This window comes from Nerophis ophidion, linkage group LG06, assembly GCF_033978795.1.
Source record: "Nerophis ophidion isolate RoL-2023_Sa linkage group LG06, RoL_Noph_v1.0, whole genome shotgun sequence".
In the NCBI taxonomy this organism is placed as follows: domain Eukaryota; kingdom Metazoa; phylum Chordata; class Actinopteri; order Syngnathiformes; family Syngnathidae; genus Nerophis; species Nerophis ophidion.
This window is the reverse complement of record NC_084616.1, coordinates 10,491,096-10,508,617: the sequence shown is the minus strand read 5'-3', so window position 1 is coordinate 10,508,617 and position 17,522 is coordinate 10,491,096. Positions and strand designations below refer to the sequence as shown.

General features: G+C 40.5%; 1 protein-coding gene across 1 annotated transcript in view; it reads left to right on the top strand.

Moving 5' to 3' along the window:
- Nucleotides 1-8,080: 8,080 nt before the first annotated feature.
- The window catches only part of racgap1 (Rac GTPase activating protein 1), a 36,462-nt gene continuing 27,020 nt past the window's right edge, over nucleotides 8,081-17,522 (top strand). The window contains exons 1-2 of the mRNA XM_061902619.1: nucleotides 8,081-8,278; nucleotides 12,025-12,113. Of these exons, the coding sequence (XP_061758603.1) occupies nucleotides 12,029-12,113 (85 nt within the window). The 5' untranslated portion in view covers nucleotides 8,081-8,278; nucleotides 12,025-12,028. The remainder of the gene's footprint in view (nucleotides 8,279-12,024; nucleotides 12,114-17,522) is intronic.

Below are 17,522 nucleotides of genomic sequence, written 5' to 3'. Positions count from 1 at the left end.
AAAATACCCAGAACCCCTTGCAGCACTAACTCCTCCGGGATGCTACAATATACACCCCCCACTACCGTTCCCCCCACTTCATTGTTATTTTATTTTCAAACTTTTTAGCCCGTGGAAAAAGTTAATGTTGATATTTACCTCCGAAGGCTGCAAATAGAATTATTAGAATTTTATTTAACATACCATTGATGTTTTTTCGTTTGTTTTGTGAGAGTCGATTTTGCACTATTAAGTTATATAAGCATTGCTCGTTCCATATTCAGTGTTAAAGCGAATCCGTGCAGCAAACTGAGACATGATAAACGTTTTATTCACACACTTTCTCTTGCTCCTTCAAGGCTAGAATGTTTGATTCGTTCATTATTGTTATTTTATTTCCAAATTTATCATTAGCCTGTGGAAAAAGTTTGTTTTGATATTTGCCTCAGAAGGCTGAAAATACAAAAGAGGCATTCAATGTTTATTTAAATTGTATTTGACATGACATGAATATTTTTCAATTATTATTAGCATTATTTGAAACTCGATTTTGCATGGCACTATAAAGATATATAAGCCTTGTTTGTTCAATATTCAATGCAAAACTTGTTTGGGTCCCTATTAAAAGGTTCATTTGTTCAACCTTGGCCCGCGGCTTTGTTCAGTTTTAAATTTTGGCCCACTCTGTATTTGAGTTTGACACCCCTGAGATGACAGAGGTCTGTAATGTTCATCATAGGTACACTTCAACTGTGAGAGACAGAATGTGAAAAAAAAATCCAGGAATTTCAAGTAATTTATTTGTAAATTATGGTGAAAAATAAGTATTTGGTCAACCATTCAAAGCTCTCACTGATAGAAGGAGGTTTTGGCTCAAAATCTCACGATACATGGCCCCATTCATTCTTTCCTTAACACGGATCAATCGTCCTGTCCCCTTAGCAGAAAAAAACAGCCCTAAAGCATGATGTTTCCACCCCCATGCTTCGCAGTAGGTGTGGTGTTCTTGGGATGCAACGCAGTATTATTCTTCCTCCAAACAAGACGAGTTTATACCAAAAAGTTCTATTTTGGTTTCATCTGACCACATGACATTCTCCCAATCCTCTGCTGTATCATCCAAGTATCCATTTTGGTATAAACTCAACTCGTCGTATTTGGAGGAAGAAGAATTCTGCAAACTCCACACAGAAAGATCCCGAACCCGGGATTGAATCCCAGACTACTCAGGACCTTTGTATTGTGAAGCAGACGCACTAACCCCTCTTCCACCGTGAACGTTTTTGACAGAAATATTATTTTCCGAATGATCGGGTCTATTCAGGTCTTTTTTTCGTACGAAAGGCGCAACGGATTATAAGGCGCAATAAAGGAGTCATATTATTTATTCATTTTCGAATTATAAAAGGCTTCCTCGCGGTCTACATCAGTGTTTTTCAACCACTGTGCCGCGGCAGACTAGTGTGCCCTGAGATACAGTCTGGTGTGCCGTGAGAGATTATCTAATTTCACCTATTTGGGTTAAAGAAAATGTTTACAAACCAGTAATTCTAGTCTGCAAATTATGTGTTGTTGTTGAGTGTTCGATGCTGTCCGGAGCTCGGGATAGGGCAAACTACGGCCCATCCAAGCATCGTCTTTTTTATGGACGCCCCTGCTTATATCAGCAAGACGATGCCGAGCCACATGTCACAACAGCGCCACTTCGTAGTAAAAGAGTGTGGGTACTAGACTGGCCTGCCTGTAGTCCGGACCTGTCTCTCATAGAAAATGTGTGCCGCAATATGAAGCCTAAAATACCACAACGGAAACCCCGGACTTTTGAACAATTTAAGCTGTACACCAACTGTACGGTACCCTACCAACTCACCAGTGCTACATGGAAATGACTCCCCTCTACCTCAAAGAACTACTCACCCCTAAATCCCCCACACGACACCTCCGCTCCGGACAGGCTAACCTCCGGGGACAAAGCTACAAACAATGGGAGACCGGGCTTACTGCTCCGCCGCTCCCAGTCTGTGGATCGCTCTCCCTGACCACCTGAGGGCACCACAGACTGTGGATGCTTAAAAAGAAAAAGGCTTAAAAGGCCTTCTGTAGAAGTCGCTGTCTTGCGGTTCCACAGATGCATCAAAGTAGCCGAGCGTACAGAGTTTACAACAGGTTCAATGTTTTTCAACACCATCATCAATTAATATGCTTTATTTTTGGACTTTCCAGTCCCTCTCCAACTTCCTCCTCCTCCAAATACAAAAGTTGATTGGTCCAACATGTCTCGTCGTCAGAACATGCCACGCCCCTGTCTGATGGTGCTCTGTTTTCAGTACCATGGACAGAGGCGTTGACCTTTACTCCTGCATCACGCTGATCACAAGCCTTTCCACACCTTCTTTTTTTTAAAAAAGCCTTTTTATATGCATACCAATTCTAGCTATTAGGCCGTTGTATTTATTTCTTTACTTTTTTTTAATCGTTGTATTTACTTTTATTTTATTTTCAATTTTTCAATGTTTTTTAATACACTGTAGCTGATGATGCCAAAAAACATGAAAAAAGATGGGAAATCCTTAAAGGCTTATTATGAAAATGTAATAATGTTTATAGATATGCAACAACAGCAACATATATGCTATCTGTTGTTGTGTTCCCTTTTTTTTGAGTGTACAAAAGGAAGGTGTGTGTTGAATCTGACTTGGACATAATATGGACTATACACAAATGCTTTTTATGAAAATGTAATTTTGTTTATAACTTATATGCAATCTGTTGTTTCCCTAATTTTTGTTGTTGCACATGGATGAGGGTGTGTGTTGCTGAGGCCCACTTTGACATTGTCTGGACTGGACCTGGTTTTAAAAACCTTTTAGACAAGTCTAATTCCATTAACAACCTGGTCTGATGAAGATAAGGTTATTTTTATTTTTTTTCTATTTTTAATAAAATAAAATGAGATTAAAAAAAAGGAAAACAATGACATTTTTTTTGGGATAAAAAAGAAAGTAAAATCATATAAAACAATTACATAAAAAATAGTAATTAATGATAGTGTTAGTGGACCGGCGACACACACAATCATGTGTGTTTCAGGGACTATGTCCCTTGCAGACTGTGTTATATATGTTGTGGGAACCAGCATTTTGGTAGCAGAAAGAAACAACCCTTTTTCGTGTGAGTGGGTGTGGCTGGGTGTGAATGGGGGAGGGAGGGGTTTTCTTTGGGGGGTTGATGCACTGATGGAAAGTGTATTTTGTGTGTTTTTGTGTTGATTTAATAAAAATAAAAAAATTGAAAAAAAAAAAAAAAAAAATAAAAAAAATACACTGTAGCACTTTGAGATTGTTTGCTCAATGTAAAGTGCTTTTTACAAATGAAATATAATATTATTATTATTATTATTATTATTATTATTATTATCATCAAGCAACAATGGGAAAGAATTCCACCTGAAAAGCTACAAAACATGTGTCTCCTCAGTTCCCAGTGTTGTTAAAAGGAAAGGCCATGTAACACACTGGTAAAAATGCCCCAGTGACTACTTTTTTGCAACATTTTGCTGCCATTAAATTCTAAGTTCATGATTATTTGCAAAAAAAAAAAAGAAGTTTCTCGGTGTGAACATTAAATATCTTTTCTTTGCACTACTGGAAATGATGGAAAGTGCCACTCCACATAGCAACTGATGCCGTGGTTGTCAGAATATTTGTATCTAAGTTATCACAAAATGTTTTTTGTTGCCGTGAGTTCCCAGCGAGAGGACAAAAGCTGTCTTTGATATTACCAATAAAAACCTTGTAAAACTCCATCGTGTAGGATGGAAAGCGACATGAAGGTGTCGGTTTCTTTGATCATTTTAATCCACAGGAAGATTTTGTCTTGACCAGAGATCCACAAAGCGGAGAGGAAGCAGGACCTGACCCCCCCTCCAGGCACCTTTTCTTTGAACTGTTTTGTAACCAAAGGCGACGGCTGTTTACGACCTCCCCCTTCCTTTCGAAACAGCTGTTGCCATATAATCAGGGAAAGTCCAAATAAGAGAGGAGGTGTGCGACTGTGTGGAAGACTGTACAAAGAGTACAGCCCAGACGTCTCTCCTCAGTGGGCTAAATTGAATTCTGTCCCTGTTTAATTCCTTGCTTCTTGTCTGTTTAATAAATGTCATCAGTGTTTAAACCAGACAGTGGTCAAATGTGTAATTGCCAAAAAACACATTTGTCATGTTTCATGGGTCAGGTACGCCGCAACGAATGGGGGCATGTGTATCCCCTTCCTACTGTATGTCCATTTTTGTTCTCTATTACTACATGTCCTTTTTTTGTACTTGTATCAGGGCTCTTAACTCGGATGTTATTTGTTATCTGTTTACTTGCAGTGATTTTAAATATGTTAAATAGATTTCAGTTTGTGCTTTTTATTTCACACATACTTTTGCTCAATTGGGTTAAAGTGAGGTAATTGAAGTGTGTGGATGATTTAGAGAAGAAAATGACACTGCCAAAGCACAGGAGGGAGGCTGCAGCTCCCTGGGGTCATTAATCAGGATGCAATGTACTCCCCCATCATGAATTTGCATTAAATCATCTTCTGTGTGCTTCTTTCTTCAGCTTAGCACATTCTATTTTCAAGCTTTTTTGCCTGGCAGCATTCAGCTTGTTTTGTTGACCCATTCCTGATTAGTCCAATAAAGGGGCGTCCAAACATTTTACAAATTAAAACATCAAAAAGTGGAATAAAGGATGTTGCGTTTGACCAGTCTTCCTCTCAGGGAATAAAACACACTGGTCTCTCCCAAGTTCTTTTGGATGACATATATCTTGAGTAGACAGAATAGTACTTGGTCAAGTTTTACTGAAGCTTCAGGAGACCAGCCCTTACAATGCAACAATAGCATCAGCAAGAAGAGGTCTAAATCCGGACAAAAAGAGTCCGCTTATGTAGAGCAAAAACAGCCCCTATGGCCCAGAAAGGAGCACTGCTGCTTCTTCAAAGGAACTGGCCAAAACAGCTCTGTGAGCCGGCAAACAGGAGCTCTTAAGACAAAACAAAAAGTTTGCTAGTGGACATGAGATAAAAGCGAGGAGGTCACGAGAAGACACACTACATGGGAAGAAACAGGAAACTGAAATTACACCTATTAACCACCTATCTCTAATGCAGGGGTGTCAAACTCAAATACAGAGTGGGCCAAAATTCTAAACTGAACAAAGCCGCGGGCCAAAGTTGAACAACTTAACCTTTTAATAGGGACCCCAAACAAGTTTTGCATTGAATATTGAACAAGCAAGGCTTATATAACTTTACAGTGACATGCAAAATCGAGTTTTGTTGGTAGCGGGGGTGTATATTGTAGCGTCCCGGAAGAGTTAGTGCTGCAAGGGGTTCTGGGTATTTGTTCTGTTGTGTTTATGTTGTGTTACGGTGCAGATGTTCTCCCGAAATGTCTTTGTCATTTTTGTTTGGTGTGGGTTCACAGTGTGGTGTAACAGTGTTAAAGTTGTTTATACGGCCACCCTCAGTGGGACCTGTATGGCTAAGGCACGCTCCCAATATTGTTGTCCGGTGGAAATTCGGGAGAATGGTTGCCCCGGGAGATTTTCGGGAGGGGGGGGGCACTGAAATTCGGGTTCTCCTGGAAAAATCGGGAGGGTTGGCAAGTATGAGAATTAGCGTTGAATGCGGTGATACAGCGGCACCGCCACTGTATCACCGCGTTTTTGCGCTTGCCACCATGTCTCAGCATATACTGACCCCTGCCAAAAACTTCTTCTAGCTTATCTAGGGGACCCTTTCACTTACCACCATTCTTAAATGGATATTCACTACTGTTGTAATCGTAATATGGTATTGTGAATAAACTAGAAAACTTGGAGTAAAAAAAAAAACTTGGGAAAACACCAGCCGCTTTAAACATGACTTTGGATTAAGAAAGAACACTTAAAATTATCTCACTCTCACAAAGAGCAAACAGGAAAAACGTTGCATTTTTGACGTAATTATTAAGAACAAAGTTGCCATGCAGGCTGTTTTTTTTTTTTGCTTTAAAGACTGTCATTGCTCAAAAAAGAATAATGAATCAAAATCAATGTTGTTATGAATTATCGTTATTATGATAAAGAACGAGATTCCTTTACAGAATCTCCTCTCTGGTCAACAAAAGCACCTTGAAGATTCTAGCGGGAACTCTCATTCAACCCTTTTTCGATTACGCTTGCACCTCCTGGTACCCCAGCACCTCCAAAACCCTCAAATCTAGACTCCAAACATCCCAGAACAAGCTAATCCGGTTACTTTTAGACCTCCACCCCAGATCACACCTCACTCCAACCCACTTCTCCAAAGTAGGCTGGCTCAGGGTGGAGGACAAAGTAAAACAACTTGCACTGAGCCTGGTCTATAAAATCCGCTACGCCTCCCTGATACCGAAGTACATGTCAAACTACTTCCAGAACGTAAATGACCGCCATAACCACAACACCAGGGGGAGCTCCACAAACCACGTTAAACCCAGATTCCGATCTAACAAAGGTCTTAACTAATTATCTTTCTATGCCACATCAATGTGGAATGCACTCCCAACAGGTGTAAAAGTAAGTGCATCTATATTCCTTCAAAACCGCTCTAAAACAGGCAACTTCAACCCTTTACTAATACCCTCCTCCATTCACATCCCAACCCCCAGATTGTAAATAATTCAATGTATATACTGTGATGATTAACTTGAGTGATGACTGTATTATGCTGATTGTATATATTTGTACCATGAATTGATTAACGTAGACCCCGACGAACTTGAAGAACTTATTCGGGTGTTACCATTTAGTGGTCAATTGTACGGAATATGTACTGTACTGTGCAATCTACTAATAAAAGAATCAATCAATCAATATTATATGCTCGTACCTGTACAACCTGAAAGTCGTAGGGGTGTGGCCACAGGTGTCATCGAGGGAATCCACGTTTCTCCACGGTGGAAGCATCCGACGGTCGGGGGCGGCCGGTGGGAGGAGGCAAGAGAGTCCGCAGCTCCATCTTTGACAGGTGCAGGAGGAACGACGCAAGCTCTCCGCTCATGTCTACACTAAGAGCCGACTTATTACCACCATTTTCTCACCGAAACCTGCCGGTCGACATGTGGTAGGGGATCCATGTCCGTCAACAAGGAAACAAGGATACATCGGCTGGGTTTGTGTTGCTAAAGGCGGCCGCAATACACCGCTTCCCACCTACATCTTTCTTCTTTGACGTCTCCATTATTCATTGAACAAATTGCAAAAGATTCAGCAACACAGACGTCCATAATACTGTGGAATTATGCAATGAAAAGAGACGACTTATAGCTGTGAACGGTGCTGGACCAAAATGTCCTCTACAATGCGTGACGTCACGCGCACGCGTCATCATACCACGACGTTTTAGCATGATAATTCCGCGCGAAATTTAAAACTGCAATTTAGTAAACTAAACCCGCCGTATTGGCATGTGTTGCAATTTTAAGATTTCAGCATTGATATATAAACTATCAGATTGCGTGGTCGGTAGTAGTGGGTTTCAGTAGGCCAGGGGTAAGGAACCTGTGGCTCTAGAGCCAGATGTGGCTCTTTTGATGACTGCACCTGGCTCTCAGATAAATCTTAGCTGACATTGCTTAACACGGTAAGTATTGAATAATTCCGCTGGTAATCACAGAGTCAAAAATAACGTACAAAATATTAAACATTCTCATGAAATTTAATCCATCCATCCGGTTTCTACCGCACCGGTTCAAGAAGTTGCATTAATGGTAAGAAGTATTTTATTTATTATGTTGTCCGTCTATCTGTGTTGGCCCTGCGATGAGGTGGCGACTTGTCCAGGGTGTACCCCGCCTTCCGCCCGATTGTAGCTGAGATAGGCGCCAGCGCCCCCCGCGGCCCCAAAAGGGAATAAGCGGTAGAAAATGGATGGGATGGATGGACTTGTATGGCTCTCTCAGCCAAAAAGGTTCCCGACCACTGCAGTAGGCCGTTAAAGCAGCTAGCGCGCTAAACGGCTTTTAATTTGACGGGGCACCCCGGAACACTATTTTCTATCGTTTCCGGTATGACGTAGTAGCCGCAAAGTCATCGCTGATTGGCCAGCGGCGGGATTTGAAATGAACGCGGTCGCTCGCTGCTCAGTCACCGCGGCAGGAAGGATAGCGACGAGCTAATAACTCCAAGGCGGTCTAATAGGAACAATAAAGTAAACAACGAGTAGGGTGGAACATCATTTTAATAATATATTTTTTTTAAATCGTCGTTTGATATTCGTCTTTATCACGGTAAGTAAACGGCACTCGGTAGCTTCTTTGGCTAGCCTTTGAACACAATTCACGGTTAGCATCCACGGTCTTACGAACGATTACCGTCGTTTTATACATTTTTTTCTGGGAAATGTGATAAAAAAAAACATGAAGATAACCTTATTAAAGTCATACTTACGCAAGTGTAAGGTGTACTTGGCTACTTTTTTGCTAGATAAGACATGTTTTGTTTTGTTACGGCGCCGTCTGACTAACTTTTATTTTTTTTAAATTCGGTCAGACAACGCAAAATGTTGCCATTAGTAACATTTCATTAAAAAACTGAACTATAAATATTTAACGGACGCAGCAAGTAGGCTATTTTCGTTTTTTTATTTTTGTACGATGACGTCACAGCCTCTCGTGGACAATTGTGGGGCAACAATTGTTTTTCATCCATCCATTTTCTACCGCTTGTCCCACACACCCTGGCTTCCACCTGTTCGACTTGCTACCATCAGGCAGGCGCTACAGGTGCATCAGAGCCAGAACAAACAGGCTCAGAGACAGCTTCTTTCCCAAAGCTGTCACCATGCTGAACTCAAACTTATAATTCTGGGAATTTAATTATCATTATTATTATTTTATTTTTTTTTTAATGGAAAAATAATAGTTTGATTATGTGAGAATCAGCACCTCCAAGTCCGAATCCATGGTTCTCACCCGGAAAGGGGTGGAGTGCCATCTCCGGGTTGGGGAGGAGACCCTGCCCCAAGTGGAGGAGTTCAAGTACCTAGGAGTCTTGTTCACGAGTGAGGGAAGAGTGGATCGTGAGATTGACAGGCGGATCGGTGCGGCGTCTTCAGTAATGCGGACGTTGTATCGATCCGTTGTGGTGAAGAAGGAGCTGAGCCGGAAGGCAAAGCTCTCAATTTACCGGTCGATCTACGTTCCCATCCTCACCTATGGTCATGAGCTTTGGGTCATGACCGAAAGGATAAGATCACGGGTACAAGCGGCCGAAATGAGTTTGGGTCTCTCCCTTAGAGATAGGGTGAGAAGCTCTGCCATCCGGGAGGAACTCAAAGTAAATCCGCTGCTCCTCCACATCGAGAGGAGCCAGATGAGGTGGTTCGGACATCTGGTCAGGATGCCACCCGAACGCCTCCCTAGGGATGTGTTTAGGGCACGTCCAGCTGGTAGGAGGCCACGGGGAAGATCCAGGACACGTTGGGAAGACTATGTCTCCCGGCTGGCCTGGGAACGCCTCGGGATCCCCCGGGAAGAGCTAGACGAAGTGGCTGGGGAAAGGGAAGTCTGGGTTTCCCTGCTTAGGCTGCTGCCCCCGCGACCCGACCTCGGATAAGTGGAAGATGATGGATGGATGATTGTGTGGGACGGTGTGGCCGTGCGCAACCCAAGGGTCCCTGGTTCAAGCCCCACCTAGTACCAACCTCGTCACGTCCGTTGTGTCCTGAGCAAGACACTTCACCCTTGCTCCTGATGGGTGCTGGTTAGCGCCTTGCATGGCAGCTCCCTTCATCAGTATGTGAATGTGTGTGTGAATGGGTAAATGTGGAAGTAGTGTCAAAGTGCTTTGAGTACCTCCGAAGGTAGAAAAGCGCTATACAAGTACAACCCGTTTATCATTTATAATAATAATAATTCACCCCAATACAATATCCTGCCCTAATACCCTACTGTGCAATACTACCCTTCGAGTGCAATACGTCCGACACTGATTGTTATTTATTACTTCGGTACTCTTGTCTTGTTCTGTATATTGTACAGTATTTCGTATTTTTATAGTGTTTTGTACAGGATTGCTTGTTATTTTTATTGGATAGTAGTCTGTTTATTTCAATTGTTAGTTTTTTCCTTTATTACCTCTTGTGTTATTTATTTCACCCCATATTTGTTCCCACTACCGCACCTTAAGTTGGAGTCTTGAATCTCGTTTTATGCAAATATAATGACAATAAAGTCCATTCTATTCTATTCTTCTATTACTGTAATTGGTGCCAATCAACAAGCTGATAACCACGCCGACTAGTCTATAAGGACACTGGAAGTGAGACACTCTACAAGGAAATTATCTCAAAATCTTTTTATTTTAAACACATTATTTGACTAGTACTTATGAAAAGGGTTGCAAAATTCCGGGAATATTCAAAGTTGGAAACTTTCCATGGGAAATTAGAATGGAATGGACTTTATTGTCATTATATTTGTATTTAGAGTTTAAACTTGGCAAACAAGTCAATGGCGTTTTAAAATCTTGTTTTTACCATCTTCGTCTTTTTGCAAAGGTAAAACCGTTTTTATCTTTTAACCTTTTTGAACAAGTCGTGCATGCTTTTATTTCAAGTGGCCTGGACTACTGCAATGCACTTTATGCTGGCAGAAGCCAAAAAGCTCTCTCCCGGTTGCAGTTAGATAGATAGATAGTACTTTATTGATTCCTTCAGGAGAGTTCCTTCAGGAAAATTAAAATTCCAGCAGCAGTGTACAGAGTTGAGATCAATTAAAAAAAAAAAAGTAAAATGTAAATAATGGGGGTTTAAAAGGAAACAAAATAGAGAAATATTACAAAAAGAATAAAAACAATGGGAATAACAATATAACAGTAAAATAAGAATATAACAAGACAAAGTAGGCGGTAGTGACCATGTTATGAAAACGTATTGCACTGTTAATGTTTTGCATCCCCTGTCATCCTAATACCCCCCGCCCCAGAGAGGAGTTGTACAGTCTAATGGCGTGTGGGACAAAGGAGTTCTTGAGTCTATTAGTCCTGGACTTGGGATGAAGCAGTCTAGCACTGAACAGGCTCCTCTGGCTACTGATAACGCTATGCAGAGGGTGACTAGCATCATCCAGGATGCTCACTAGTTTGTCCACAGTCCTCTTCTCTGCCACCGTCACCAGTGAGTCCAGTTTCATTCCGATTGTAGAACCGGCCCGCCTGATCAGTTTCTCAAGTCTGAGAAACTAGTACTTGAACCCAAAGACTTTAACCAGTTAGGCAAGTGTTGATGATATAACTGGGGTAAATATATTTGATATATGGTATTTAAGTTTAATAGAGGTGTAATTGCTCCGATAGCTGCGATGCTAATTTTCTCTATGTTAAATCCCAATCATTTATGCTAACAACGCTAGCGATCCGAATTGACCTTTTTGGTGATCTGCAAAGTTCAACCACCAAATGCTAAATCAAAAGGTGTAGTTTCCTCTGCTTTCTGTTCTGCTCACCATTCTGTCATCATACAAGAATGTAGGTTATAGTTTGATTTAGCATGCTCATTGAGTGATTATTTATTCATCTAGCCTATTTCTATTAATTTTTCCATCAGTAAAATATTTTTAAAAACTACTTCAGTTGTTTAGCTGACTGTTTGTATCTGTGTGTAGCATTGCATTAGTGTTATACAAGAATAAATAAATACAAACAGAATAATGTACACCAACTGATGTGTGAAGACATTTCACCCCAACCAATGTAGTCGGAAAGGCGGTGTACATTTGCAAATACTGTACAAAGCGCTACATCAAAGATACAGCAGCATATAGACAATTGCCAAATAATATATCATTGTAATTACCATATAGTCCCATTCATTCCCATGGACGGTGTCCAACTTTGAATAATCAAAAAATGGTCAATATTTCCGAACTTCCCGAGCTTAAATTTCCGGAAACTTTCCACCCCTTTGCAACCCTACTCATGGATGAATGTCAGGCATTAAAAGTCGGCCGACTTCTGTTTTTTCATGTTTGCGCAGAGCCATGGAGAACGCCGTGCTGAGCCTCCAGGGTTTATACGACCAGATGCAGGCTCAAGTGGAAGTTCTCAACGACGCCATTGAACCCCGTGAGTAGTACTCCGTTAGGTTCTTGGACTTAACCAGGAGAAGCCAATCCTTCTAAGGTACTGGACCAGGCTGTGGAAATCCGAACTTAAAGATCAACTGATTATCAGTTGTATCAGTCTTTTTTTTTATCTGTATCGTTTATTTTATTTTTTTTAACTACAACAGCAGATAAAATATGAACACACGTGATACCAGTATTTTGTATTTAAGAAAATAAGTATTAAAGGCTTACTGAAATGAGATTTTCTTATTTAAACGGGGATAGCAGGTCCATTCTATGTGTCATACTTGATCATTCCGCGATATTGCCATATTTTTGCTGAAAGGATTTAGTAGAGAACATCTAAGTTCTCAACTTTTGGTCGCTAATAAAAAAGCCTTGCCTGTAGCGGAAGTAGCAGACGATGTGCGCGTGACGTCACGGGTTGTGGAGCTCCTCACATCCTCACATTGTTTACAATCAATGCTACCAGCAGCTAGAGCAATTTGGACCGAGAAAACGACAGTTTCCACATTAATTTGAGCAGGGATTAAAGATTCGTGGATGAGGATAGTGAGAGTGAACGACTAAAAGAAAAAAAAAGGCGAGGGCAGTGGGAGCAATTCAGATGTTATTAGACACGTTTACTAGGATAATTCTGGAAAATCCCTTATCTGCTTATTGTGTTACTAGTGTTTTAGTGAGATTATATGGTACCTGAAAGTCGGAGGGGTGTGGCGACCGCCAGTGTCTCCGGTGGGAGGAGGTAAGAGAGTCCGCAGCTGCAGGAGGACGCAAGCTCCGCTCATGTCTACGGTAAGAGGCGACTTATTACCACAATTTTCTCACCGAAACCTGCCGGTTGACATGTGGTCGGGAACCATGTTCGCTTGCTGTAAGAACATGTCCGCTACAACCGGTGACGTCACGCGTCATCATATGCGTCATCATTCCGCGACATTTTCAACGGGATATACCTCACGGGAAATTTTAAATTGCAATTTAGTAAACTAAAAAGGCTGTATTGGCATGTGTTGCAATATTAATATTTCATCATTGATTTATAAACTATCAGACTGCGGGATCGGTAGTAGTGGGTTTCGGTAGGCCTTTGAAGTAATTGGTCAATCACCAGCCCGTTTGCCCTGCATTAGAATAGTTGCCTTCGGCCCCGTTTACTCTAAGCCGGATGCGGTTATCCAGGGTCAATACCACCTAACCTTATCCGTGTCCACACGCAACAATGCCACCGTTTAAGACCCCCTCCGTCCGCCGGCGCAACGCGACCTAGTAAGCATGCGCGGAAAAATGCCCACGTCATAGTCACCTCCATTGTTGCTTTGTGTGCAAGTTCTTAAATTTAAAGGGGAACATTATCACAATTTCAAAAGGGTTAAAAACAATAAAAATCAGTTCCCAGTGGCTTGTTGTATTTTTTGAAGTTTTTTTCAAAATTTTACCGGTCTCGGAATATCCCTAAATAAAGCTTTAAGTGCCTTATTTTCGGCTCTCTGCGAAGACACTGGCCATTTCCCTGTAACGTCACACAGTGCTGCCAATGTAAACAAACAATGGGAATACCACAGCAAGATATAGCGACATTAGCTCGGATTCAAACTCGGATTTCAGCGATTCAACAGATTACGCATGTATTGAAACAGATGGTTGGAGTATGAAAATATTGAAGAAGAAACTGAAGTTATTGAGCGAATAGCTATTGACGCTATTCATAGCCATAGCATGGCCGAATAGCTGCGTTAGCATCGCCGGTAAAATGTGCGGACCAAACGATCAGGACTTTCGCGTCTTTTGACACTGGAGCAACTTAAACACGTCGATTGGTAAGTGTTTTTTTCGCATTAAATGTGGGTGGAAGGAAACGTAATATAGTTGCAAATGCATCTACAGCAGGGGTGCCCATTACGTCGATCGCGAGCTACCAGTCGACCGCAGGGGGTATGTAAGTCGATCTCCAGCCAGGCTTTTAAAAAAAATAGACCTAAAAATTAGTGATCATCAATCTAACCAAGACGTCACTTAAATGACATTCACGGTACCGGAGGGTCTTGTGAGATGACGCTGGCTGCTGCAAGATCATTATTATGAAAATATGACCGAGAGGAAGGCGAGAAACACTTTTTATTTCAACAGACTGCACATTTCCTATCTTCAAAATAAAAGCCCTGCTTCATGCTGCCTGCGCTAACTAAATACAGAGTCTCGGAAAACTGGCGCGCACAAGCGATCCCTCAGAAAGCTGGCGTGCACATCACTTGTGCACGCCAGCTTTCCGAGACTCTTATTTTGTTAGCGCAGGCAGCATGAAGCAGGGCTTTTATTTTGAAAATAGGAAATGTGCAGTCGGCCTTTAGAGTTTTGACGGAAGGGACGGCGCGAAAGTCTGTTGAAATAAAAAGTGTTTCTCGCCTTCCTCTCTGTCATTTTTTCATAATAATGAACTGGCAGCAGCCAGCGTCATCTCACAAGACCCTCGGGTGCCGTGAATGTCAATCAAGCAAGCTACGGAATTTGCCGCCAATGTTTTTCTTGTAAAGTGTATGGAAGCTGGATGAATTAGATGCCAAAAACCAACCACTTTCATGTGGTATTGTACAGAAAGGACAACTTTTTTTCTCCTCCATTTGAAAATGTGGGCGTTATCATCATTACTGTCTGATTCCAATCAATGCAAGTCATCAGAATCAGGTAATACACCAACTTATATTCTTGTCTTCGTGAAAGAAAGACATCTATATGTGTTACACATGCTTGTATTATCATTAAACACATTTAACTTGTTTACAAAAATGTCTCTTTCATAAATAAATAAATATAAATGATATATATAAATGAGGTAGATCCCCTCGAGTTGGTCAATTGAAAAGTAGCTCGCCTGCAGAAAAAGTGTGGGCACCCCTGATCTACAGGTTATCCATACATCTCTGTGCCATGTCTGCTTCAGCACCGCCGGTAAATAACATGTTAGCATCGATTAGCATAGCATGTTAGCATCGATTAGCTGGCAGTCAACATCAACAAAACTCACCTTTGTGATTTCGTTGACTATCGTTGCAAATGCATCTACTGGTTATCCATACATCTCTGTGCCATGTCTGTCTTAGCATCGCCGGTCAAATGTGGAGACACTCTGGCACATTCAATGGGGGTCTGGCGGCAGACACTTTCGCATTTTTGGGCCAGTGGTGCAACTTGAATCCCTCCCTGTTAGTGTTGTTACACCCTCCGACAACACACTGTCGAGGCATGATGTCTCCAAGGTTCCAAAAAATAGTCAAAAAAACGGAAAATAACAGAGCTGAGACCCGGTGTTTGTAATGTGTTGAAAATGAAAATGGTGGGTGTGTTACCTCGGCGACGTCACATTCTGACGTCATAGCCTCCAGCGCGATAAACAGAAAGGCGTTTAATTCGCCAAAATTCACCCATTTAGAGTTCGGAAATCGGTTAAAAAAATAGATTGTCATTTTTCTGCACCATCAAGGTATATATTGACGCTTACATAGGTCTGCTGATAATGTTCCCCTTTAACTTATCTGAACAATATCCAGTGTTGTGGTATTTCAATGAACTGGAATCCAGTCTGCTTTGGCACCTATTGTAGTGAATCACACCTGAACCATCATTAATTAATCAAATCTTTAATAAGCACTTGAAAGTACACAATGTGACAAAGAACATTTTACAACAGTCAATCTCAGGATCTAGATATCTGGCCAGGACACTCCTTACTTGTTTTGCCTTCACCTTTATTGTCCATTCCTTTTTGGTGTCTTGATATACTCTGGACCTCGACGTTGAGTCCGCGACATACATAGCATGGACAATAACTGATACAATCTGTTTTTCCAGTCCAAAAGCATTCGCCGTTTTACGTAGTCTTCCTTCGACGGCCAAGTTAACATAAAGCACATGCTACCATTTTTATCATATCCACATCGTTTTCTCTCCTTCGATAAATGGACAAAGTTTTTCTGTAAGTAGAATTCTAGTGTTGACGCTAGGAATCTTCAAAATGGGGTCTCACTTTTTTGTACACATTTTTGCGGCATCAGTGTTTATGGATCTAACCAAAGCATTTGACACAATTAATCACAATATTTTAATCAAGAAACTGGAACGATATGGCATCAGAGGGTTTGTCTTAAACTGGATAAGAAGTTATCTAACGAACAGGAAACAATACGTGAAGCTAGGCGAACACACTTCTACAATGCTAAATATATCCTGTGGTGTACCTCAGGGATCAATACTAGGACCTAAGTTATTCAATCTCTATATAAATGACATTTGTAAAGTTACAAGAGATTTAAAGTTAGTATTATTTGCGGATGATACAACAGCATTTTGTTCAGGAGAGAACACACAGAAGATAATACAAATAATAACAGAAGAAATGAAAAAATAAAAAAATGGTTTGACAAAAACAGACTATCATTGAATCTCAGTAAAACTAAAATAATGCTATTTGGTAACAGTAGAAAAGAAAGTCAAATACAAAGAGACGGAATAGAAATTGAAAGAGTAAATGAAACCAAATTTCTAGGTATAATGATTGATGATAATTTGAACTGGAAATCTCATGTAAAAAATATACAACATAAAGTAAAAAGAAATACGTCAATAATGAATAAAGCCAAATATGTTCTAGACCAAAAATCACTTTATATTCTCTACTGCTCACTAGTGTTACCATATCTGGGTTACTGTGTAGAAATATGGGGAAATAATTACAAAAGTACACTTCATTCACTAACTGTGTTACAAAACAGATCAGTTAGAATAATACATAATGTTGGATATAGAGAACATACAAACCCTTTATTTATTGAGGCAAAGATACTGAAATTCCACGACATAGTGAAATTGCAAACAGCTAAAATTATACACAAAGCAAACTATAACCTGCTTCCCAAGAATATGCAACAATTCTTCTCAACAAAAGAAGAGAAATATGTAATTTAAAACATTTGTATGCATGTACAACACTTAAGACTTTTAGTGTATCAGTATGTGGAATTAAATTATGGAATGGATTAAGCAAAGCAATCAAACAATGTACTAATATCCACTTCAAGAAACTCTTCAAACCGGAACTGTTTACAAAGTACAAAAAAGAACAACCATGATAAACATTCTGATTGTATTCATTCTCAAAACAATCTTACTTATCTCATTGTATGGAATAAAACTTACTTCACCAATTATTTATCTATTTTTTTTTATTGTGATTACTTATGGAGTATACATTATGAATACATTGAAAACAGGAAGTGAACAAAAGTTTTAGCAAGTGTTATGTAAAGAAAAGGGGTAGGATTAAATAAATGATAATTGGGTTGTACTTGTATAGCGCTTTTCTACCTTCAAGGTACTCAAAGCACTTTGACATTACTTCCACATTTACCCA